This window comes from Carassius carassius, chromosome 32 (genome assembly GCF_963082965.1).
Source record: "Carassius carassius chromosome 32, fCarCar2.1, whole genome shotgun sequence".
Lineage (NCBI taxonomy): Eukaryota > Metazoa > Chordata > Actinopteri > Cypriniformes > Cyprinidae > Carassius > Carassius carassius.
The window spans coordinates 3014993-3040186 of NC_081786.1; the positions used below are offsets into that span (position 1 = coordinate 3014993).

Below are 25194 nucleotides of genomic sequence, written 5' to 3' on the forward strand. Positions count from 1 at the left end.
ATATGATATGTGTATATTTAATATGAGATAGCACTTATACCTTCTTTAAAGACATTTAAAACGACAGGCTAAAAATACATACATTCAATCAGTCAGACAGTTTCACCAAACAAGAACCCTTCATATGATGCCAAGAAAAACCTGAAAAAGCAACTATCCCTTCAAATATACAATTCATGTTTGCTTACTTCAACACAAGCCACTCTTCAAAAGTAATTACAGTACATGATAGCAATTATGTGTTTGTATTTGTGTAAATACTTGTGTGCGTATATATGTGTGTGCACATATAGTTGACTTAACAGTGACTGGAATGTGTGAGCCATAATTCAATGAAAAATCATTTAAAAGAGCTTCAATATTGAGGACACGGCATTCAGTCTATCAGCTCGTTAGAAAGTGCTTTGAATAGTCAACTTTATGCATGATACTTACCGCTTTTTATATATTAATATGATGTCATATGCAGGTCTATATTAAAAATGCCTTGTAATGACATTTCTTTACTTAAGTGAAGAAAAATCTAAAGATTAAATAAGAAAACGAGGTATGATACATTTAGAAAAATACTATACGGTGGAGGTGGTTTAAACTGTTTAAAGAATTTATCAACACTTTTGGGTTTATAATCTTGAATCATAATGCAGTTAAGTTATAAAGATGCTAGCAAAAATATACAACAGCATACAAGGCAATGTCATAGCAGAGCTTAATGCAAACTTTAACGCACGTAATAAATGCAATCTCAAAAAGCAACCACGGTACTTCATATTAGTTCAACTTAATGACTACCACTATTGTTAAGTGCATAAACATGGTACATCAAATAACTTTCTCTCATCGAGGGATATGCAAACATCTTCTTAAAAGGCACAAGCAAAAGTCAATGACAATTTCAGTGAGAACGGCGATACTTGGGACGCAAAGGATGTACTTCCAGTCCTGTGAAACTCAGAACTAAAGTTTTCATGAAATATTGATACAATTTCTTTTGCATGTATTGTTGAAAGCTTGCACATGTTTATATTTGTAACTGATATTGCAGGAGAATATGGCATGAGCACTGAACATAAATGCAAGATGCTGTACATATTCTGTGTATTATGTTTCTGCCTACGTTACCAAAACTCCTTTGTCAGACTCTAAGGCCAAAAACACACTCTAATCAAGTTTGATTTTGCGCATCTTGGTCTTCTGAAATATGTCAGATTGCAAGGGGGCGCTAAGGGTCAACTACTGAGCAAGTTAGTTAAAGTTTGTTAAACTTGGCATGTTTACAGCAGCTACCTGAATAATAAAACATCCGGGATAATAGCACAGACACTTATAGGTAACTCTATCGCCCCCTATTACTCTATTACCCACGTAATGTATGTTGAACACAATGACTGAATACTTGCATAAAATACGTTTCTGGTCTGAGCTTGAATTATAGTCTTACTTCTGAATGCAGTTATATAGTGCTTATAAAGTCAGCTATCAGGCGTTTTATCAGCGGCATCTTCAGATGTGATTCTGAGGGACGCAATAGCTTTTGCACAGATGTAGACGCTCTCCTCTTTCTTATCATCGTTGCTAGGAAGGCCAGTGGAAGAGGTTGCTATTTCTCCACTGGAGGCAACTCCAGGATCTAGGACAGGGGCTGAGGTCCAGCCAGACCTAGCAGTTTCTAATATGTTCCCCTGTGGATTTGACGGGAGCAAATTTCTCTCCCCAGCAGCGCCAGATGTTGACATTGTGGACATTCTTAACCCCCCAATAGGGTTCATCGGAACAGGTGTTGGCACCTGTCCTTGAGAGTGCAAAGGCAAATGGCTGAAGATGTCGGGCTGCAGGTTTGTGGACAGACCTTGACGGCTGCATAGGCCGACAGGAACATACAGATTCGGAGTATCCCCTTGATCCTGAAAAAAAGTGATGTTGTTCATGATGCTGACCAATTCATTCTGATTTTCAGAGAATTAAAGTCATTGGGCTTGGTGTGAATTGTTTTTTAAATATATTTATTCTGTTATGCCATTAAGGCTTGGCACCAGAATTGACTGTATAGCAATGTTTGAATGCATGAATTCTTTATGCAGATTTTATTTAGGGATGTAGCGATTAACCACGAGCGGGTTGAAAACCAATTGAAATATGTGAAGATTCAAAATGGTTGAAGCAAAACAAATCGCGATTCAATTAGGGGTAGGAGTTTATTTGAATGTATGTCTGAGGGGAACTAACTGTCTTTAGAAAAGTTTAGATGGTATTTTGTCTTTTTATCCTGCCTCTGTATAATGCATGTTAAAGTTCATAAGTGCAGTGCTGCTGTGTTTACAGCGAAACCAAGGAAATACTTTAAGCGCGAACTGCTGTCAGAGAGTGAATCTGTGTTTCATTTAGCTCATCTGCTCTTTATTTTCATGCAGATATTTTCTATGCATACTTTCACAGACAAAGCCTTGTGTTGTTTATATAAAGATATATTTTTTATTTGTGTTACTTATTTGATTTGGGGCTTGTTATTTACATTTACATTATATTTAAATTTTGTTATTTAGCAGACACTTTTATCCCAAATATAATTTGCCTTAAATATATAATAATAATAATAGTTGTGAATCGATTCGAAGAGTGAAATCAAAATCGGGAATCAAATTGAATCGCAGTGAATCGTTACATCCCTATATTCTATCATAAAAATTTTAATTATACAAAAAAAATTTAATGATCACGGCTGTCAAAAAGAACCGAAAACACTATAAAAAGGAAACAAATTGGTGCCAGGTTTGATGCGATTGATGCCAAAAGGTTTCAATATGAACAAAATTATATATTAACAGTTAATAGTTTACATCTTACGAGGTACACTTTGTTTCCAAAAGCAACGTGTAAAATGCAACATGCTTTCCTGTAACTAAGGATGCTTTCACACTAGCACTTTTGGTGCGCACCTGAGTTCGACTGACGTCAGAGTTCAAATCGTTTGGATGATATAAACGCTGTCTTCTGAACTCTTCTGCGCACTTGGGAACCTTACCCAGGTCCACTTAAAAAGGGTGGTCTGGAGTACGGTTCATGTGAACTCTGGTACGGTTCGCTGCTAATGTGAATGCAGTTGTACCAAATTGCGGAAGTGAATGACGTATTGTAGCTGTACATCTCATTTCTGTTCGCCTTCAGCGTTCTTTAGATAATTTGCAGTACATTCGTAAGACAGACGTAAGTGCTGTTATGTACCGAAGCATTGTAAACGAAACAAACGGTTACAAAATGTAAATATATAAAAGTGCAGAGAGCAATGTTATGCATTTGCCGCCGCCTTCTGCGCTGCTGTTGCTAAGCAACAGGGTAAACAGCTACTGAATTGATGATGCAAATGATCCATGGTTTGGACCCAAATAAAATAATATGAATGCAGTCCAGTGGGGGCATGGGGGGGGGGACAATCGAACTCAAGTTCAGACCAGGCAAGCGAACCAAGTGTGAAAGCACACTAAATCAGTAGAGCATGGTGCTAGCAATGCCAAGGTAATAGGTTCAGTTCCCTGGGAATGCAAGAATTGATTGTGTATGATGAATTCAATATATGTCATACTGGATAAAAGCATGCATAAATGTAAATCTTAAAGCATACCATTCCGGTGTCTGTTCGCACTCCGATCACCGGTCGAAGGGAAGAATCTTGAAATCTCACACTCCTTCCCGGATCCATGAGGGTCCTGTGCTGATAAGACCCCCTCCGTGGGGACACTGTCCTGAGCACCCCTTTTTGTTGACCCAGCGGAGACTGCACTCGCTGCCCTGATGGGTCCGAACCTGTAGGCCTAACAGGTGACAGCTGCCGGATAGGTGAAAAATCCCCTCTGATGCTCAGATCTCTCCTTGGGGAAACTGCCCTTAAAGGATATGAATCACGGCTTGACAACAGGTGACGTTGTGGTGAGAGATCTCCTCTTGGGGACATGTACCTCTGGCAAGGTGAATCCCAACAAGGTGACAACAGCTGAGGTGGGCAAGGCTCAGAGGAACTGCTTGACTGCTCAAAGGTCAGATCATCATCAATAATCCGTGAAGAAACTCCAAGCTGTTCCTTCGGTGGATTGTGGCTTGGGTCAAAGAGTTTAGGGAGACAGCCAGACAGACATGGCTTGTTGACTGCATAGGACTGAGGACTTGTGCTTCTGGACAATGTTTTTGGTGTAGAATCACCATCACATTCATCATCTTCATCATCATCTGGTTCATCCTCATCGATGCCATCAGAATCTTCTGCATCTGAGAACTGATGTTTAATGGTTGTTTCCACTGACATGATGCCTAAGGACTTCTGTGTGTCATCTACAAGGGGAGTAAGAGCAGAAAAAATGAAATTAGTGCTTCTAACATTCTCCTTACATTTAGAACCTTGATGGAACTAGTTTGGGGTGCTTAAGGCTCTTAAAAATAAACTAAGCTAGATACTCTAAATCTGTACATCTGCATGAAAAAGTAGTACAAAAAAGTTTCCTACCAGCATCCTCTGTATTGTCCATAGCTGTGGGTGAAACTCCAAGTTCAAGGCATTTTTTCACGTGAGCTTTTGACTTCATATGCTTGGTGAGATTCCCTAAATAAAATAGGGGTTATTTTTCTATCCCAATCTTTTGCAATCACGCTTGAATGTAAATGTGGTAAAGCCAACCTTTAGTTTTGAAAGCAAAGTTGCAGCACTTGCAGATGTAGGGTCTCACATCTGTGTGTGTTCGAATGTGTTTCTTGAGCATGCTTGGCTTCTTACAACGAATACCACACTCTTCACATATATACTTTCCCCGACCACGGCCTCTCACATACACATATTCCTCATTGGACTTATACCTGATAGAGAAAATACAACAATATTTTTTTTCATTTCGATGCGTTACTACAGTCACATATGAACATCAGCATGATCAAATTACATATTCATACCCTCCTTCAAAAATCTTCACGCGGACTGGCTCTGCTTGTCGTATGGTAGATGCCACATCTTCTCGTAAATATTTGCACCTCTGGCTAATGTCTCTTAGCCTCACAGCTTGCTTTGTATCTTCCTCTCTGTAGTCCAGCGATACCTGCAATAGTGCAACAGACCTTATGGAACAGATGGCTAAATAATGTACAGTTAAATATAGCACAGCAGCAAGTGGTAAATCAGCAAAAACCAACAACAGACAACATACTTGTTCTTGCTTCGGTCTCCAGGGGGTTGAGGTCACTAGCAGTCCAGGTTGATAAATGCTGGCGACTGAATAAATAGAATCCTGCCTCCTCTGTTTGGATCGGAGTAGAGCAAGAACCATACCAGTGCTAAGATCAGGTGGGTTAGGGTTACGGCATCTCACAAACCAATAGGCATACTCTGAAAAATGTGCTGCTGTTTGGGTACTATTTGGCTTAGTGGAGTTGAGATAGCACCAGCTCACACATGTAGTAGTGTGAAGACCTGGAAACTTGGAGAACATTAAAGCACCTGTGATTGACAAGGGCACTGCACCTATACTCGAACCAGGATGATTACTGGCCATTATGAGTTCAGGTGTTGGTTTTTGTTCCATCATAGCAGTATCTTGAGGAATTCTGGCAGTAGATTGTAACTCTGCATTGCTGTAAATGTCTTGGCTGGGCTCATCCATATCTATCTCCTCAGCGGGCTCACATGTCTCTGGTGTGCTTCCTGATTTGAAAGCTTTCTTGGTACTTTCCCTTTCACCTTCAAGATGTCCTAACTCCACAGCACTAAGCTCTTCAACAATCTGTCCATAAATGTTCTCATCTTTGACTCGTTTTTGTTGCTTCGCTTCAATGAAAAGTTCAATGCTACTTGCAGGTGAGAGCATGCGTTTGCTTGCTCCACCACTGGGGGCCTCTGTAGTTGAGATGGTTTTGGAGGTCAAGGATAGAGGTATGCCTGTATTTAGCTTTGCTGGTGATGCCTGTGGGCTGCGAAGTAGTCGCCTAGGGTGCCCTGATCCTGAAGATAGTTCACAACCTGGGTTATTTTGTGACATGACAATGGCAAGACTTTGACAGGGGGATGGTGCTTTGTGTTCTATGTATGACATAGGATTCTGTGTTTGAGAATCCAGAATATGAGATATACTAGTGTACGTTACATTCCCATAAGATGGTACTTGCATCTGAATTCTAACAGGAACTAGCAAACCGGACATACTTTGACTGGCTAATACTTGCTGAGCTTGTGAAAGCACTGCTATTGTGGACAAAACATTGCCTAAACTCTGGGAACAATCTTCTTGGGTGTTCCTTAAGCTAATATAAGATTCAGCTACCTTGGATTCTTCAGGTTCCTTCTTTATAAAATGCATTACACTATCCATGTCATAAACACTGCAAACATTGGGTTTAGCATACTGAGATGAGGCTTGCACTGGGCAATATTGTTTGTGTTGGGGAGAAGGACAACCAGAAATCAAAGAATACCTAATTTTCTCAATGGATCCCTCAAGTGTAAACGGTTTGCTTGGTGACGTTGATCTCTTGCTCATTTCATCTGAGATGGTGCCGCCTTTCATCTCAGGTTCACCACTTAATGTTGCCTGCCTAACTAAGAATGCCCTTCTACACACTGTAACCTCTTCTTGCCTAGATTTAGAAGGAGAAAGACTACCATAATCGAAAGACTTGCTTCGATATCCTGGAAACTCTGAGGGTAAATTATAAGTTGACTGCTCTGAAGCAGAACGTATCATCTCTCTGTGATGACTCTGTAAACGTCCTGGAACAGATAAGAACTCCAAAGGCTTATTAAACTCATCTGGGTTGGTTAGAGACACAAGGTTAATGGTCTCCTCTCTGTCGAGGGACAGGGAAAAACTTGAGCTGTGAGATAAATTGCTATCTTGACTTGGGCTTCTGGAGAGACTTGTGCAAGCAGATTCAAAACTAGATTCCCCAGAAGAACATTCCATTTCTGCTAATCTCAAGCGTTTCTTTTTGGGTGGTAGCTTTTCCATTGGAAACTGTGATAGAGTCTCACTCCTCTGTGGCCACTGGAACTCTTCAGCATGCTTATCCCCTTGCTTGACCCCTACTTCCAGAACCTTTTCCGACCTGTCAGGTTCCACGGTTACTCTAATCTCTGGAACGTGGATAGTAGGCTGAGATGTTGGTTGCTTACTTATATTAAGTTTTTGGTGCAGAAAACCACTGCATCCCCATTGCCAGTCTGCTCCTTCTGTTCTGTGACCCTCCATACTATGCTTCTTCTCCATGAATCTGTAAATGGCAGTTTTGTCAAAGGGATATGATCTAACATCACTTGACTTTTCTGGAGAGTTTAGTCGGTTTAATGAATTTGTGTGCTGAATGACAGAGATAACATTGCTACCAGCCCTTTTCTCAGTGTCAGAAAAGGCAGTATCTAAAATAGTTGGCTTTGTCTCATTGTCCTCCGAGTGTCCAGAAGGCTTGTCTTGCACATGAAAGTCCTCTTCCTCCATGACATTTTTGTCCTTTCTTCGTTTCCTTGTGGAAGTTTCTGATAAATGGCTTGGAAATATGGAACACAACTCAGTTTCTTGATACTTTAAAGCACCCATTTTCGGATCATCTATGCTGTGAATTTTCAAGTCTGATTTTAAGCTACAAGCCAGATGAGCATAGCAGTCAGATTCAGCATGTCCTTCAGTAGCGGAGTGCTCAAACGCAGCTTGCCGCATGAGTTTTCTCATACCCATTGTGCCCCGGTTGGTGACATCAGCACCTGCCATTCTCTCATCAAATGAGTTACTGCTTCTTAGCCCTTGTGGGGCATTCAGATTTGAATTAGATGAGGTTGGAAGAGAATTACTGCGCAAGAATACACTACTCTCTGAAGCTGTTTCCAGAAGGTCAGAGCTAGAGATTTGACATGCTTGGTAATCTTCCTTTTGGAAGGACTCAGAATCAATTTTTATTGATCGCACTAGGTCTTTTTTGCTTTTGTGGATTGAGGAGTGAGTGTCACCTGGAATTATGCCTTTGTTCAATGTAATCATGAAGCTGGATGTCGCTTCATTTATGTCTGTCATGCAGGTTTGTACAGTGATTGATTGCTTTGGCCTGGTTGTTGGCCTATAACATTTACCGAACATAATTTCTTGATACGATTTGGCACTTGTGCTCGACTGATTGAATTGTTGCTCAGCACTCTCAGAACGCGAGAAATATCCTGAATCAGTGCTGCCTTTACTGTATGAACTAGGCAGAGAAAGAGACTGATCAGAGTCTTGATTTTTCTTCTCCGAAAGCCGAAGTGCCAGTCTTTGCTTGATGGTGGAGAACTCAACCATGTGGTCCACCTGAGCAATAGTTGCAGGTGCCTTCATTTCCTGGAATTGCCATAAAGATACTTTTCCTGATGAGTCCATTTCCTTTTTGAGTGACGTGTGAGCAGATAAAGTAGTGTCCTTTTTTGCCAATATACTCCCTTTTTCTTGCACAAAACCCTCTGTTTCTTTGATATGGCTTGTTGTATACAAGGATAAATCTTCCACAACTTCTTCATCTGTGTCACTGCTCTGCTCAGCATCAGAATGCATCTCGCCTTCTGCCACCGCCAACTCCTCATCCATATGCTTGCTGTCTTGTTCTGAAAATGAAAACAATCCTGCTTTCACAGCATGGGTGTGGGACTTTCTGTGTTTGTACAGGTTGCTCTTAGTTTTAAAGGAGAAACCACAAGGAATACACGGATATGGTCGTTCACCAGTATGAGAACGGATGTGCTTCTTCAGTACACTGGGTTTGGCACAAGCTCTGCCACAAAACTGGCATACATACTTCCCAGTCTTAACCGACTTCTGCTCCTTTTTGAGAAGGCCCTCTGACAGCAGCTCATATTCCGATTGAAGATATCGTTTGTTTGGGAGAGAAACGTTCTTCCTCCTGAGCTGGATGTGACACTGTTCTCTAGATTTTGAGGTAAGAATATTTCCTAAAGCAAGGACCTGTGACTCCATACCAGGAGATGGACTTACAGCTGGAGTCTGGGGTTGCTCCGCAAGTCTTATTTTGTCCTCTGTGCCAGAGGATTGGCCTTTTTGGGTCATCTCGGATGGCAAGTGTTTTTCGTCTTCTTTGAAACCAGTAATCTGTTTGGAACATTCCACATCATCTGAGGTATTAGCAGCCTCCATGATAAGTATTTGCTATCTACAATTGCTACATTGCCCTTGGTTTTGACACAATGAACATCACCACACTGAACATCGAAAAGTTTCTCTTTTAATGTGGATGGTTTAATCCTTCAGTGGTTTAAACAGTTCCCTGTGATTGTACAGCAGTCAGTCCAACAGCATAATTTTCAAAACATTGAAATAATAATTTCCATATGTTCAGTCAATGCATGTTCAATCTATATACATTTAAGCCTGGGCACCAAATCCAAATTGTCTGCAAACAGAAAAAACAAATTCAAAATGTTTTAAGCAAAGAAGAATAACTTGAAGAGTACAATATATTTCTGAGGCAATTATTTAAGTGGAAAAGCCATACATCTTCAAGACAAATGGCCCATAAACTCACCATGCCCTGAGTAGAGTGTTTCTGAAGGCAGTTTGCCAGCACCATCTCTTTGTCTTTCTGACGTTTGTGATTGATGTGAAGGTCGTCTCAAACTGTAAGGTCAGGAATCCCTCCATTAGAGAATTAACCAAACTACACGTACTACAAGTACATGGCTGTGCAAGCATAATTTATCTCTGTAACACCATCATTCATTCTGCACTCTAATCTCTATTAGGAATGTCTTGCTATTCAAAGGAAAACTCTTGCATTTAAAAAATAAAAACAATATCTATCTATCTATCTATATATAAATCTATATATCTATATATGTATATATATATATATATATATATATATATATATATATATTAGTGCTAATCCTGGAATATGAATGAAGATCAACTGAATAATATTGACTACCGTTCAAAAGTTTGAAATCATCACATTTAAAAAAATAAATAAATACTACTTTTTTATTTCCCAAGGATACATTAAATTGAAAGTGACAGTAAGACATTTACAATGTTACAAAATATTTTTATTTAAAATAAATGCTGCTCTTTTGAACTTTCTATTCATTCAATCCTGAAAACAAAATGTATCATGACATAATTTTAACATCATCAAATGTTAAGAAGCACAACTGTTTTCAACATTGCTAATAATAAAAAATGTTTCTTGAGCACCAAATCAGCATACTGTATTACAATGATTTCTGAAGGATCATGTAAGACTGAAGACTGGATAATGATGCTGAAAATTTAGCTTTGCCATTACCTGAATAAACTATATTTTAAAATACATTCAAATAGAACAGTTGTTTTAAATGATAATAATATTTTTACTGTGTTTTTTATTAAATAAAAGCAGCATTTGTGAGCTTTTAATATTTTTTTCAAAAACATTAAAATAACTTATCAACTCCAATGTATTGAATCTTGTTTCATCTTCAGAAGAACAATAAATAACATTCACAGGGAATTAACATATTTTTTTCTTAGTGCATTACAAAAGTTACAAATTGAAGGAACATTTGTGTTGAATCTGCAAAAAAAAAAAAATTAAAATACAAGGGCAAATTCTTCCAAATGATTTCATACTGGGTATTTGCCACTAAAGAAACCTCATCAAAAAAACAAATACATATTAGGTACTGTACCTTGTAAAGTAAAGTACCCTGTAAAGAGAGTCTAAAGATTAGTGAATGAACCACTGAATTCACATCCGTAATACAACACAAATGTGTGACCAGCTACATTACAGTTTAAATTTTATTGGTCAAATAATTAAAAAAGTAGTGCCACAATTTTAAACAATAATATTGGTAACTAACACCACCTCTGCCTGCACTCTTTGAATGGAAATGCAACTAGGTGTATCTCAATAAATTAGAATGTCATGGAAAAGTTAATTTATTTCAGTAATTCAACTCAAATTGTGAAACTTGTGTATTAAATAAATTCAATGCACATAGACTGAAGTAGTCTTTGGCAGCTCCGTTAATGAGCACCAGCTGCAACTCATTTGCGCTGCCTTTAAGTTTTGCTGGTTTCCTGTTCGTGTTGTTGGTTCATTGATTTCTCGTCTGTCTCTCTTGTCTTGTTGTGCTCTGTTCCTCGAGTTGGATTATTTCTCTGGACCTTACTCCTTGCTCGCCTGAGATTCCTGCACTGGGTTTGAGTTACTGCAGCTTGAGCGATCTGGACCCTATTCCTCGCCCGCATAGGATTCCTGCACTGGGTTTGAGATTACTGCTCCTTGAGTGGTCTGGACGTGATTCATCTGGGGTCATGCCATCTTCTTCCTACGTTCTCATTGCTTACTATCTGAGCTACAAATAAAGCATTTTTACCTCGCACTTGGATCTCGTGACTCGATCATTGTGACAACTAGGCTACACAATCATGGGGAAGACTGCTGATCTGACAGTTGTCCACAAGACAATCATTGACACCCTTCACAAGGATGGTAAGCCATAAACATTCATTGCCAGAGAAGGTGGCTGTTCACAGAGTGCTGTATCCAAGCATGTAAATAGAAAGTTGAGTGGAAGGAAAAATTGTGGAAGAAAAAGATGCACAACGCAATTTGAGTGAACTTCACAAGGAATGGACTGTGGCTGGGGTCTGTTCAGATGAGAGCAAGTGTTGTATTTCATTTGGAAACCAAGGTCCTAGAGTCTTGATGAAGGGTGGAGAAGCTCATAGCCCAAGTTGCTTGAAGCCCAGTGTTAAGTTTCCACAGTCTGGGATGATTTGGGGTGCAATGTCATCTGCTGGTGTTTGTCTATTGTGTTTTTTTGAAAACCAAAGTCACTGCACCTGTTTACCAAGAAATTTTGGAGCACTTTATGCTTCCGGAGGAAGTTGTGCCCGGTGTGTATTTGTTCACTGCTGTGTTTGTGTGCCCTTTGGATGGGTTAAATGCAGAGCACGAATTCTGAGTATGTGTCACCATACTTGGCTGTATGTCACGTCACTTTCCTTCTGCTGACCTGCTTTTTGAAGATGCTGATTTCATTTTCCAGCAGGATTTGGCACCACATTGCCAAAAGCACCAAAAGTTGGTTAAATGACCATGATGTTGGTGTGCTTGATTGGCCAGCAAACTCACCAGACCTGAACCCCAGAGAGAATCTATGGGCTATATTGTCAAGAGGAAGATGAGAAACAAGAGACCAAACAGTGCAGATGAGCTGAAGGCCACTGTCAAAGAAACCTGGGCTTCCATACCACCTCAGCAGTGCCACAAACTGATCACCTCCATGCTACTCCAAATTGAGGCAGTAATTAAAGCAAAAGGAGCCCCTACCAAGTATTGAGTACATGTACAGTAAATTAACATACTTTCCAGAAGGCCAACAAGTCACAAAAAATTAAGTATTCTAATTTGTTGAGACAGTGAATTGGTGGGTTTTTGTTAAATGTGAGCCAAAATCATCACAATTAAAAGAACCAAAGACTTAAACTACTTCAGTCTGTGTGCACTGAATTTATTTAATACATGAGTTTCACAATTTGAGTTGAATTCCCTAAATAAATGAACTTTTCCACGACATTCTAATTTATTGAGATTTACCTGTAATTACCATCTGCATACATCAGAGTTTGTATAATGAGGTTACATAAGGTTATCTGGTTCAAACCTCTTAACTAGGACATTCAAACTCGTCGCAATCAGAGAAGAAATATCAAGCTCCACCAGGCTATAAAATCTACAACCAAATCTTGACATGGTCTACAACGAAGTCAAACGTTTCCCATGGGTCGAGTAAGTATCTAAACAGCCTTTCAGTCTGGAGATAGCAACCAGATGAGAGCGTTGATGTAGGAATGACAAAACACAGCGATCAGATATGCTTTTTTCAAGGTCAATCTCAATCCTGTCCAGTCCTCAACACATTGGAGGAGAAATATGGTGGATAAACCTGCCAGAGGCTAAATGAACCTCTTAAAACTGGGCTGACAAGTTAAATGTGTCAGTGGTGTTCGGTATTCAGACACGAGACAATAAACGTATCAAATCTGTCCAAGTTGCATGATGTGATTTCATCGATTAAGGACAACATCGAAAGACTATAAGTATCCAAGTTTGACCTTCGATCATCTATTGAATGAGCAGACAAGCATCTGTGTTAACACATCTACAACAACAACAACCAGCGCAACATGTCAAAGCCAGAGGCGGGAAAATATAACCAGACTTGAAAGAATGTCATTACGTCATATATCAGCCCCCCTTGGCATCACTACCTGGTGGGATACCTGGCATCTCATGAAATACAGCTGTGCTGCATCTTAAAACTACAAAAGGAACAAAATGTCCACAGAAGAGCTTATCGTGCTTCAAAAAGCAGAGCAGTCAAGGACTGACTTTGACGAGTCACCTGCTTTTGAGTCCCAGTAAGACGTACAACACAGTGATTGCTATCAATCTACAAACCTGGTGTCCAAATTCATCCTTGTACAATGTCTCCAATCAAATGCAGCTGTTCTCATAATTCCTTCTTCCTGTATCGCTGTACATCACCTACAAAAAAAGACAAATGTGCCAGAAATAAGTCTCAACAGTCATCAATGTCTTGCTCAATGAGAGTACATTAGAAGAGCTACAGATGTATGCGAGTCACCACAGAAAATACCTCATTGAGACCCGTATCCAGGAACAAAAATAGAAAAGGGGCCCAGAGAAGGGTTATGCAACGGCCCACATTCAGGGCCACTTTTGCATCAGCACAGGGAGAAGTGAATGGCCATGCTAACTGAGGAAAGGAGTTGGAATCAGAAAGGTTTGGATTAGAATAAAGAATAAAACCTAAACTTCACTGAAATTAAAAGGTTTAATCTGTGTATAGGATTGTGATATGCTTAAAAGCAACATGAGTTACTGGCTTTATTTTACATGATTTAGTGTTGTGCATTATTCCAGAACAAAGTTGGTGTTTTCATCATAATCAGGTGCCACTTTTTCAGCAGCGCTGTTTCCTGAAGTATTCTTCCCTTTCATTTTTCCCATAGGGCTTTTTAAAAAGTCTTAGTTTGAGAGTTAAAAGCCATGAATTAAAACAAACAACTATGAGGAGAATCACAACATAAACTTTGACTTAAAGCAAAAAAAAAAATATGAAAAGTCTGACAAAATCAAATAAAAACAATGGTGAAGTATAAAATAACTCATTTACAGAAGAATATTTTTTTTATATTGAAACTATTTATTATAGGTTTGCTTTGTTTTTTGTGTTTTTGTTGTTGTTGTTGTTGTTGTTATTTGAGAGTTTATTTCATTCACATTTCATAATTGAAGTTGGCGGTTATTTTGCTTGCCGTGATTCTCTGATTGGTGGGGATTCTTTTGCAGAATCATGGGTAGTGTAGTTTTTCACAGGAATTAAGCAGTTAGATGATTATTTAAAAATAAGTTGGCTTCGACATAAGTTGGCAAGTTCGACAAGTTGCCCCCCCCCCTTAAATATCCTTACATAATAAATAATTAAATAATACACTCAAGATTTTTGTGAAGGATATATCTCGTCCACACATGGATGTTGACATTTTACTGCCATTTTTTAAGTAAATAAGTAACTGAAATCAAGCCCTGTTCAGGGGGGTAAATCCTCACTACTTCTCAATTGGCCTGTAACCTTGACCTATCAATACAATACAATTTACACGGCTAAAAATGTTTGACCTGCTGTGACCATCATCTGAAGTTACAGTGGGAGAAGACAACTGGGTGCTGCATTAGAGGTGCGGAGGGGTCAGGATAACATGATACAGTATACAGATACCGTCAGTGTGTTGTAGTCATAGTCTGTTAAGTAACAATAGAGCCTTCAGGTATAACAAAAGCAAGCAAGCAACCATCACTATTACTACTGCTCATATTGCTCAAAGCTAGTGTTTTGATCAAACCCCATTACATTTTGCCAAGATTTTATATCGTGAAATCTTGAATCTTAACAATTACCTTGCATTGCAAAAAAATAAAAAAAATACTTCCTCAATATTTTGTCTTGTTTTCAAGTACAAATATCAAATTCTTAAATCAAGATGCATTAACTTAAGAAGCACATATGACAGATATAAAGGCATGTTTTATAAAAAAATTAGTTTGGGCTTAAATCAAGGGAAAAATACCTGCCAACTGGGTAAGAAAAGTCTTTGTTTTCCCTTTGAATTAGATTTCTTTTTCTGACCCCATGCATTTGGAGATATTTTTCTCTTTTACCTAAGATTTAACAAATTTAATTTTGAATTAAAAAAAGGGGGGGGGGGGGGGGGGAATTCCAACTTTTTTTTCCTCCCCATTTTTATAAGCTTGAATGCACTTCATTTTGATTTAGATTTTTAGCTTTTAAAGCAAAATGAGATATTGAGTGGTTTTAATCTAAAAAACACGAATGTTAACTCAAATCATAACTTACAATTCAAAAAAAAAAAAATCTTAGTACTTTTGACTTTTTCCAGTACAAACATCTAAATATTCTGAAATTAAGATGCATTAAGAAGCACATTTACAAACTTATCTTGAAAATTTAAGTAAATAAGTCTTGATTTAAGAATGTAATGTATAGATATTTGTATGAGAAAACAAGCCAAAATACTTGCTAAGAAAGTGTACGGTTGTCATCTGGTGGACAATAAAACAAGGCTAAGAAATCCCATAAACACGCACTGAAGAAAGGAACCATTATAGAAAAGTGCTGCAGAATTCGTCAGAAACAGCACAGAGATATCCATGGATAGTGCAGCATACACAGGTGCTTGAATAATGATGTTATGCTGAGTCTGGAAAGCTGTGTGGATGTCTGGTTTATCAGATATGTTCTAGTACAGAAGCAGTCCTGGAGATCACTTTATTTACTTTCACAGAAAGCAGTAATGCATCATAATGACACGGGCAGCCAGCGGCGGAGGAACGTTTGCACAATCTCAAATCACATGCAAATGTGCAGAATTCTGCTGGTCAGCGAACGTGTGTGCCTTAGACAGTGGAAAAGCCGAGCAGTGTTATGGAGCACCCGCTGGGACAGACCATCATATTTATAGAGAGACTTGACCTTCAATGCTTGTGGATGATCAGCCATTTCAGGGCCTTTCCACAGTATACTTAATGTAGAAAGCTGCAGTGCCTTGTGCTCCCTCTCTCTCTCTCTCTCTCTCTCTCTCTCTCTCTCTCTATATATATATATATATATATATATATATATACAGCCTGTCTGTGCATGTCAGAGTCTGTTATGAGAGTCATAAACCAGAGGATTGACCCCCGTGTTTACTTCACCCTTAGTTTGCACTGTTGTGCTTATTAACTATGCCAGTGTTTTGGTTGAACTAGCCTTTTAGCCCAAAGGTCAAAGGTGTTCATATACAATACAATGCCATTAAATATGTTGGGATTGGTTACAAAAAAAATTCAGATGATCTGAAGGTTCACAAAGGCTTAATTTATTGGTTAAACAAACAAACAAACAAACAGTAATAACAGTAATACAGAGAAATATTATTACAATTGAAAATATTTGTTTTCCATTTAAATGTGTTTTGAATGTGCATGAGTCCGAGCTGAATTTTCAGCATCATTACTCTAGTGTTCACATGACCCTTCAGATATCATTCTAATATGCAGATATGCTGATTTGTATTTATTATCAATGATGAAAACAGATGTGCTGCTTAATATCTTTTGGAAAACATAATTAATATTTTTCATGATTCCTTGATGAATTAGACAGTTCAGAAGAACATAATTAATTTGAAATCTTTTGTAATGGTATGAATATCTCTACTGTCACTTTTGAACAAATTAATGCATCCTTGTTGAATAAAAATATTCATTTACATTTTTTTATATATGATTTATTTTGTACACGTGATACTTACATATTTAAAAATCGAATATCCTGTGATTAACTGACTAATCATCATGATTATCTAGTATGTGCAGATTCCTGTTAAGACAGGTTTGATAATGGCACTAAATTGTGCCATACGCAAATGGCCTTGATCTGGAAATTATACTGTAAATGCCACTCACCACGCATGTGCTGTGCAGAAATGAGGAATGTTCCCATGGCAACCAAACGACTATTCCTGCTGCATTCACGTTCTTTGTCTCACATAAGTGGATATTGAATAGGCCAACAGGCATCCTCAAGTAACCCTCCTGCACCTGTGACATCACATGCTCCGCTAGAGCCCCTTACATACATACAATCACTGCACACAACAGATGGGAGTGAGGAAAATCACAATCATCTTTTACAGGTAACCTACAAATGTGTCGAGTTTGATACAAGGAACATTTTTAATTATTTGTACTGTAGAAAGGAATTGTTTACCTAAAAATTTTAATTGTATCTATATTTATTTCCATATAGTTCTGAACCTGAATGCTGCTATATTTTCTATGGAACACCTAAAGTAAATTATTTTAAGAATGTTCAATATTTTGTGCGCTTCAGTTCTCACTGTGCATCTTCCCACTCTTTCTCCGACTAGATAAGGTCACGAGCTTCAGATTTAAAATAAATCCCTTGAGTTTCTAAGAGTTAGATGAACAGTGTTCTCTGATCACCATGGCAACACATTCTAAGTGCTTTTTCACAGTGAAAACTAACAATGAACAAGCTTCAATTCAAGTGTGTGAGAAAGACTAGAATCTCTAGGACATCATACTGTGCATCATCACGATCAGAAGCATTATAACATGTCTAGAGTTAATGCTTGTTCAGACATGCCCATTCAAGCTCTGCTGACCAAAGCCAACTCAAGTTACCAGTATATAATATATACTCAAAATTCACTTTGAATATACATAAACACAAAATCCAAAGGCGGTCTGTAGATTTCTGACAGTTTTGGCTTATACTACACTCTTCAAAATACAGTTCTTTCATTAGTTTCACAGAAGAACCATTTTTCATTCCCCAAAAAACCTTTCAGTAAATAGCTCTTAAAAGTAGTTATTTGTGGTATGGGAATGTTTCATGGATTTTAAAGTGATAGTTCTCCCAAAAATGAACATTCAGTCGTCATTTACTCACCTTAATGTTGTTCCAAAGCAATAATGGATTTCTTTCTTCTGTTGAACACCAAAGAAGATATTTTGAAGAATGCTGGTAACCAAAAAAGCTGTCACTGGGCTGGTACCTTTGTATTTAAATGGTCCCTATTGGTAGCTGAAAGGAACATATTAGTACCTAAAGTGTACATAATAATACCTAAAGCATAAAGTGTACCTTTTTTTCAGAAAGTGAATGGTATGAAAAATAAATAACTTATGGAAGTTAATGGCTATCAGCAACTTTTTGTTTATCAGCATTTTCCAAAATATCTTCTTTTTTGTTTAACAGAAGAAAGTAATTTATACAGGTTTGGAACAAGTGTAAGAATTTTCCTTTTTGGGTGAACTATCCCTTTAAAGCTTAAACAATTCCAATGAAGAATCCTTAATTTTGAGAATGTAACCAGCTCAAAATTTCATCATGGTGCTCAATTAAACACACTTATTGGCAGAATGTTGGCTTAAAGACAACTATGAGAGAGATGGTCACAAAAAAAGACCCAATACTCAATGAAAACCTTCATATCTCTTCTACAAGGTCTCCAGAGCATACAAGATGTGACCACCAAATACAACCAAAAGACCAATCCAATAACCACATGCCAGGATAAAACTCCTTCACACTGCCATTTCATTACCATGTTCAGGTCATAATTTAGATCAAACTCTCTTACCTGGCCAGATCTTCTCCCTGAAAGCCACTGCTCTCCTTCAGGTCAGGTTAAACAGTGCAGTTCCCATCCTCAGTGTGTGACTGCCAAGACTCCCATTTTACACAGACTTCTCTCCATTAGGCACAGCTACAGCACCTTACTTACTCACAAGAGCAGTGGGAAGTAAGTGGAAAATGATCATGTTTCTTGGCATAAACATTTGCGTGTTGATTGGCTGAGGGCTGATGTCCATCACCGTGACAACACCCTGCTGGCAACATATACTCAGGGACAGAAATAGATTTCTGCTCACTCTGGAGTGCCACGATCCCAGCGCAGAGGAAGGGAGGGAAAGCCGGAGGGAATCTGAGATGGAAGATGAACACAGACATAAGAAAGCAAGGACATTAGCTTAGAATATCACACCTGCAGCATGCCATAGTGCTCAAAGTGGGGGCAGATTTATTAGCACGGCCTCAACATAAAGTATGAATGATAAACTAGATTTATACATTTCCAGAAGATAATGTAGTGCTTGCATGCGCAGAAAAATGTTAATCCTGATCTAGAACTAACTAACGTTATACCTTTTAGTATAAGTGTAAAAGCTTCTCACTTCGGTTTGTGGTACATGTGTCTTTATTCTGTGAGATTTTTTTATAAAGTAAATGTAAGAATGACTTTTTTATTATTAACATTTTAAGATGTACACTTACTGGACTGAAGCAACTTAAGTTTACTTGATTATACTTTTTTTTTTTTTTTTTTTTTTAGAAAAATCATGAGTGAGTATCAAATATGCTTGTCTTGATTTTTGTTTAAAAAAATGAAGCATGTTTATTATCTTTCAATCATCATTGGATTGCATTGCATTATGTTTTAATCATAACACTAAGCATTTAAATATCACGTTAAGACATTATTGAAGATACAGAGTAACAACTGATAGTTATATGATTTTATGTAAGTAGTATATTGTCAAAAAGATCTCAATGATTTACAATATAAGCTATTAGAATTTCATCTTACATTTTGTTCATTAAAATATCAGCATCAGCAAAACATTTGTTTTTGCCCAGTTTTGATTATCTACAATTAATGGAAAAACTGTACATTCATCAATAAGTTAACAGTAAAAATCAACATGACTTTCTACAACTCACGTGATTTGAGACATTCATTAATGTCTATAACATAAAAGCTTAGGTTTCCCGATACAAATAACATGTTGTTCGAAATCACAAACCACAACATACACAGTGAAAAAAAAGAGCAGTAAAATTTGCAGTAAAAAAAAAATGGCAGCTGTGGTTTCCGGAATTTTGCAGTAAAAAAAAATGGCAGCTGTGGTTTCCGGAATTTTGCAGTAAAAAAAAAATATGGTAGCAACATTTTAGGTCTTATTGTTTTAACTAAAATTTACAGTTAAATACTGTAATTTCATTAACTGATTTAATGTTAATATACAAAGCTATTGAAGTACTGAAATGTTTAGTACCTTTGTAATAGACTGATTACCACCAAATGCAGGTGGTGATGAGAAAGCCATGATGAACCAAAGCTCATCACAAGCAGCTTTTATGGTATCATGGTATCATGGTCATCATGGTGACACACATGAAACTCAAATAATGCAATAAACATTAATTTAACAACATTAGGTGTAACATACAACCCTAATATAAAAGTTATAATCTAATAGTTATTTCAACAACAACAAAAAAAAAACATCAAATTTGAACTTGCACTTGCAAAACAATATACTACCGTAAAATTACATGTAATGTCCAATACAGTTTTTCACCGTATATCGTAAGGAAATTTACCGTTAACCATTTAACAGGTTTTTACTGTAGCATTTTTACAGTCTTTTACCGTTAAATTCACTGTCATTTTTTACAGTGTATGAGCAACACACTGTAAAAAATTACTGTAAAAACAGTGCTGCAGCTTCTGTGCATCGGAAGGTATCTGAAATCTACAAAGTGCTTGTCATGACCACCCATTTTAAAATATATCATATTTTTGAGTGAAGCATGATAATTATGTAAATATCAAGACTGGATGTTACTGTTATGTAAGAATGGAGTGAGGACTAGTTAGGAATAAGAGATGATGTTTTTGTCATTTCAGAGGCAGAGGCAATCCCTTTGCAAAAATGTTGCTGCAATTCAAAATTGGTTGAGATAACAAATATCTAACTTAACCAAAACTAAACTTATACTTAAAGATGAAAAAACGCACTATTACTTACTATTTTAATGTTGAATTTTAGGTTGTAATGATAACTAATTTTTTCAGTGTTTCGGTTATAAAGACATGACAATTATTTTATTAAAATGTCCTTTACAGGGAAATTTACAATATTTTTGCGTTGACTTTAGAGGTTTGTTTTAAATAAAATTACATTTCTTGCCATAATTTTAGAACATCTTTTCAACGTTATTTTTTACTATTATAGTTTGTGTTAATGTTTAGAATTTGTTTTTTTTTCAATGTTTTTTGCATGTCTATATAGTTTTTAGTTTGTATTAATTTTAATTTGGATTTAATTATTTTAGGTATTCAAGCTTAAGTAAAAAAAAAAGTGAAGTGTTGCCTTTGCTGAAATAAAATGATTCTCTTTTCTCTTTTTTTTCATTATTTATTTTATTTCACTTTTTTTTTTGTTAACTTAGCAAAGTTTCCAATTGTAATCAAATAATTAAAACAATAGAGGAATAGTCATGGTAAGTAACTATTAAAAAATATATATATTTAAGACTGAACTTTAAAAATAATCCAAAATGCATCCCGTTATGACATATTATATGATTTGTTAAGCTACCAGAATAACATTTCTGTAAATCTAATGTCACTGCATCTAACACAGAAAAACTGTCACTGGGGTCGAGGCCTATCAAAGGGTAAGAATATGAACTTTTAAATAGTACTAATATGTACCATTTAGGAGTAAATAAAGTACAAAAATGTAGCTTTTAGATTTTGATACTTGATACTTGGGAGTACCAACCTTTGATAGTTTGTACTTTTTTTTTCTGAGAGTGAAGCAAATTAAGCGCACATGCAAAAAGCAGGACGAAATCCCCTCGCAGACCCCCTCATTCTGTCGTACTACACGTAATGGAAGATTGGCTCTGGAAGCCCAAAGGTCCTTCCTACTTTACCTCCCAGCAGCAGGCTCACCCCACTCAGACCAGACACCCGAACACCTGCCAAAACACACACACACACAAACACACACACACACACACACACACACACACACACACACACACACACATTTGGAAAACATGATGAAAGATGGAAAAGACCAAAAAGGGAATCTCACATATGTGAGGAACCTTGTATTGCTAATTGTGAATTTCCCCCCTGCAGAGTGAGTCAAAGCGGCTGTGATGTTCATAAACAGTGCAGGACTATTCTTGGCACAGCTGCCCTGAATAACTCAGATAGGGAGTTTCTGATATGGGAGCAGTGGCACGTGTGTCTGAAAGCAGCATGTGATGCTCTCCGGTTCCAAAGACGGCCATGAGCAGAGCATTATGGGTAGCTCAGGCTGCCACACAGTGCTCTATTGAAACAAACATGTCTCTGTGTCAAAGAGAACACATTTCACTTCCTTTACTTTTTACGTAACTTAAACTTAAAAGTCAATATGCTAGTAAAGAAAGAAAGACTGTTATAGTTAACTACTGTTAACAAAAATTATTTGAATTTATTTTATTTTTTTTTACATTTAACTGTATACAAAATTTAATAAATCTAAAAATTGATTAAAATGTATTACATTTTGCCTTGGCAACAAACTGAAATAAAATAAATTGAAATTTAAGTGATGGAATAAAGCTGAATTTTCATCATCCTTACTCTGGTCTTCTGTCAGATGTTGATTTGATTCTCAACAATTATTATTTTGCATATAAAAAAAATAATTTAAATCTATTATAAATGTCTTTACTGTCACTTTTGATCAATTTAATATCTCTTTGCTGAATAAAAGTAATCTTTATTTTTATTTTTTTAACTGTTAGGGTAGGGCTGGTTGCTAATGTTTTACGGGGCTTAGTCAATAATCAATTCTTCAATAATTATTTTAATAAACATACCTATGTCTTAGATGATGATACAACTGGGTCGCTCAGAACAATATAACCATCAGCGGGCCATGAAAGGAAAATAGCATAGATTACATTCTTCTGATTCCACATATACCTGTTATGACAAAACAAGACCATACTTTCATTTAAAAGCAAATAAAGGTGAAAAAGATAATGTATGAAATGAAACACAAGAACTCTCCATGCGCTGCTGCTGTAAAAGGCCTATTTTTATTAAATAAATACTGTTATTCAGCAATGTGACAGTAAAGTGACAGTAAATACATTTATATTGTTACAAAAGATCAACAAAGAATCCTGAAACTGTTTAAAATATTATTAAGCAGCACAACTATTTGTTGAAAAGCACATCAGAATATTAGAATGATTTCTGAAGATCATGTGACGCTTCAGTCTGGAGTAATGATGCTGAAAATTCAGCTTTGATCACAGGAATAAATAAAATTTTAAGATATATTCAAATAGAAAGCAATTATTTAAAATTCTAAAATAAATTCCCAATATTACAGTATTTTTTGATCAAATAAATGCAGCCCTGGTGAACAAAAAAGAGCTTTGAACATTGGCGCACTGTATGTGAATGTACTTTCTAATCTTTTATTTCATTTTAAAATAGTATTAAAAGTTGATTCTTATATTGTTCTAATAGATAAAACCATGTCACCCGCGTTTCGATGATGTTTTGATACCCACAGTATACTCACAAGCCATTTGAAATATAAGCAATAATTATGATGTTTCTAATAATAATCACACGGATATTACTTTCTTATTGTCCTTGTAGTGCCTCTTACAGCATGTTACAGTAAAATTACCTCAACTGTACTAATTACTTTCCTCAGTACATCACAATTACATAAAAAATTCAAATCTACTGTAGGTAGATCAAGAAAGAAACTGCTTGCTGCAGCATTCTTCACGTCTAAGTCACTTGCCCTCTTGACTTCTGGTCAATGGTCATGCAGTTCTCTCACTTGTGTTTCAGCAGGTGTCCAGGGTTGTAGTGATCTGAGCAGGTGTAATATCCACAAATTAATTAATACAGTGTCATATCCCAGCGGTCACAACAGTGTCACGCACATGGCTGAAAACACACACTGGCCATTAGTTAGGCTACACGACGTCAAAGACAAAGTTTCCATTCTCTGAGATTATACTATTATTTAGCAAATTTACAAAGCAAGATCCAGGATAAAATCACAACTGAGGATCATTCAGCTTAGTTTCCAGTTCATCTACATGATAGTGGACTCTTGTTGACTATAGCTTGCCACAACTACTCTATTCTGCATTGTTCTCCAGAAATAGCCATGTTTTCTGACAAAATAATAATAATTGCAAAACATAATGATTTTATAGCAGATGTTTTATCAGTGATTGATTTTTCTGAGGCCATGCTCTAGTGAGCATTTTAAAACAGGATAATGTTTTATAAATTATATAAATTATATAAATACAAAAACAAGTAACGATACGAATAAATTTTTGAGATACAATCTACAAATCAGAATGGATGAAGTAGTATTTCCATAATGTCTAAATACTGTATATATCCAAATACAATGCACAAATCTAGTACAAGTCATTCTAAAATTACATAAATATAATTCATAGGGCCATACAGGCATCTAGAGGTTATACCACAGTATTACATGTGATTTTCTTTATTTTATTCCCATTAATCTGCTTTCAATGCAATGGGTTTTAAATACCTTTGCTGACTATTTTTTTTTTACTTAAACACTGTACTAATTAAAAATAATATTAATTTGTTTTCGAATATTTGTATTATTTTATATAGAAATAAATGGTGCATAATTCAGAGGTGAATATCATCTAGTACCATGAAATCCTCTCGAAAATGTTCCACTTATTGCCTATGGTCTGTTTTGACCACGAGGGTCACAATTACATCAGAATACCAGTGGGTTAAAGAATGAAATAGACTTTGAATATTTTTCTCTATCTGTTGTCTTCTCAGTTTCAACCTCAACCAAAACATTTCTTAACATGTGGCTTTACTGTAGCTCTGGTTATTAAGCTGAGTTCCACGTCCACCAGTAAGTACTTCGAGCCCCATAATGTAAAACCTGAGGAACTGAAAAAAAAAAAGAAATAATAATTTGTGAGTGAATCTCACAAAACCATATTTGGGTTATATCTGTCAAAAAGCATTTAACATTTAGCATTTAAAAACAATTAAATATTTTTCAATTTAAGAAGATTTTAGCATTGTTATATTATTGTTCATTCATGACGAAAAATTATATTGTATCTTTTCTCTATATCTTTTCGTATTATTATTAATAACTGATTGACTCATTGAAATGTCAATAAGTTGT

At 36.6% G+C, this 25194-nt stretch overlaps 1 protein-coding gene across 3 annotated transcripts; it reads right to left on the reverse strand.

Moving 5' to 3' along the window:
* Window positions 1-1365: 1365 nt before the first annotated feature.
* On the reverse strand, window positions 1366-23440 carry LOC132112402 (transcription factor HIVEP2-like). 3 transcript variants are annotated; one of them, XM_059519859.1, is made up of 11 exons: window positions 22841-23440; window positions 21745-21943; window positions 18753-19097; window positions 13456-13542; window positions 9532-9623; window positions 5187-9098; window positions 4936-5078; window positions 4667-4842; window positions 4496-4591; window positions 3620-4323; window positions 1366-1904 (listed from the first exon to the last, which is right to left on the reverse strand). In XM_059519859.1, exons 5-11 carry the CDS (start codon window positions 9574-9576, stop codon window positions 1473-1475), a joined length of 5508 nt encoding a protein of 1835 aa, XP_059375842.1. In that variant the 5' UTR covers window positions 9577-9623; window positions 13456-13542; window positions 18753-19097; window positions 21745-21943; window positions 22841-23440; the 3' UTR covers window positions 1366-1472. The 3 variants fall into 3 exon arrangements, with proteins under 3 accessions (XP_059375842.1, XP_059375840.1, XP_059375841.1); XM_059519857.1 differs by having other exon boundaries at window positions 5187-9399; XM_059519858.1 differs by lacking the exon at window positions 22841-23440 and adding an exon at window positions 22602-22649 and having other exon boundaries at window positions 5187-9399.
* Window positions 23441-25194: the final 1754 nt, after the last annotated feature.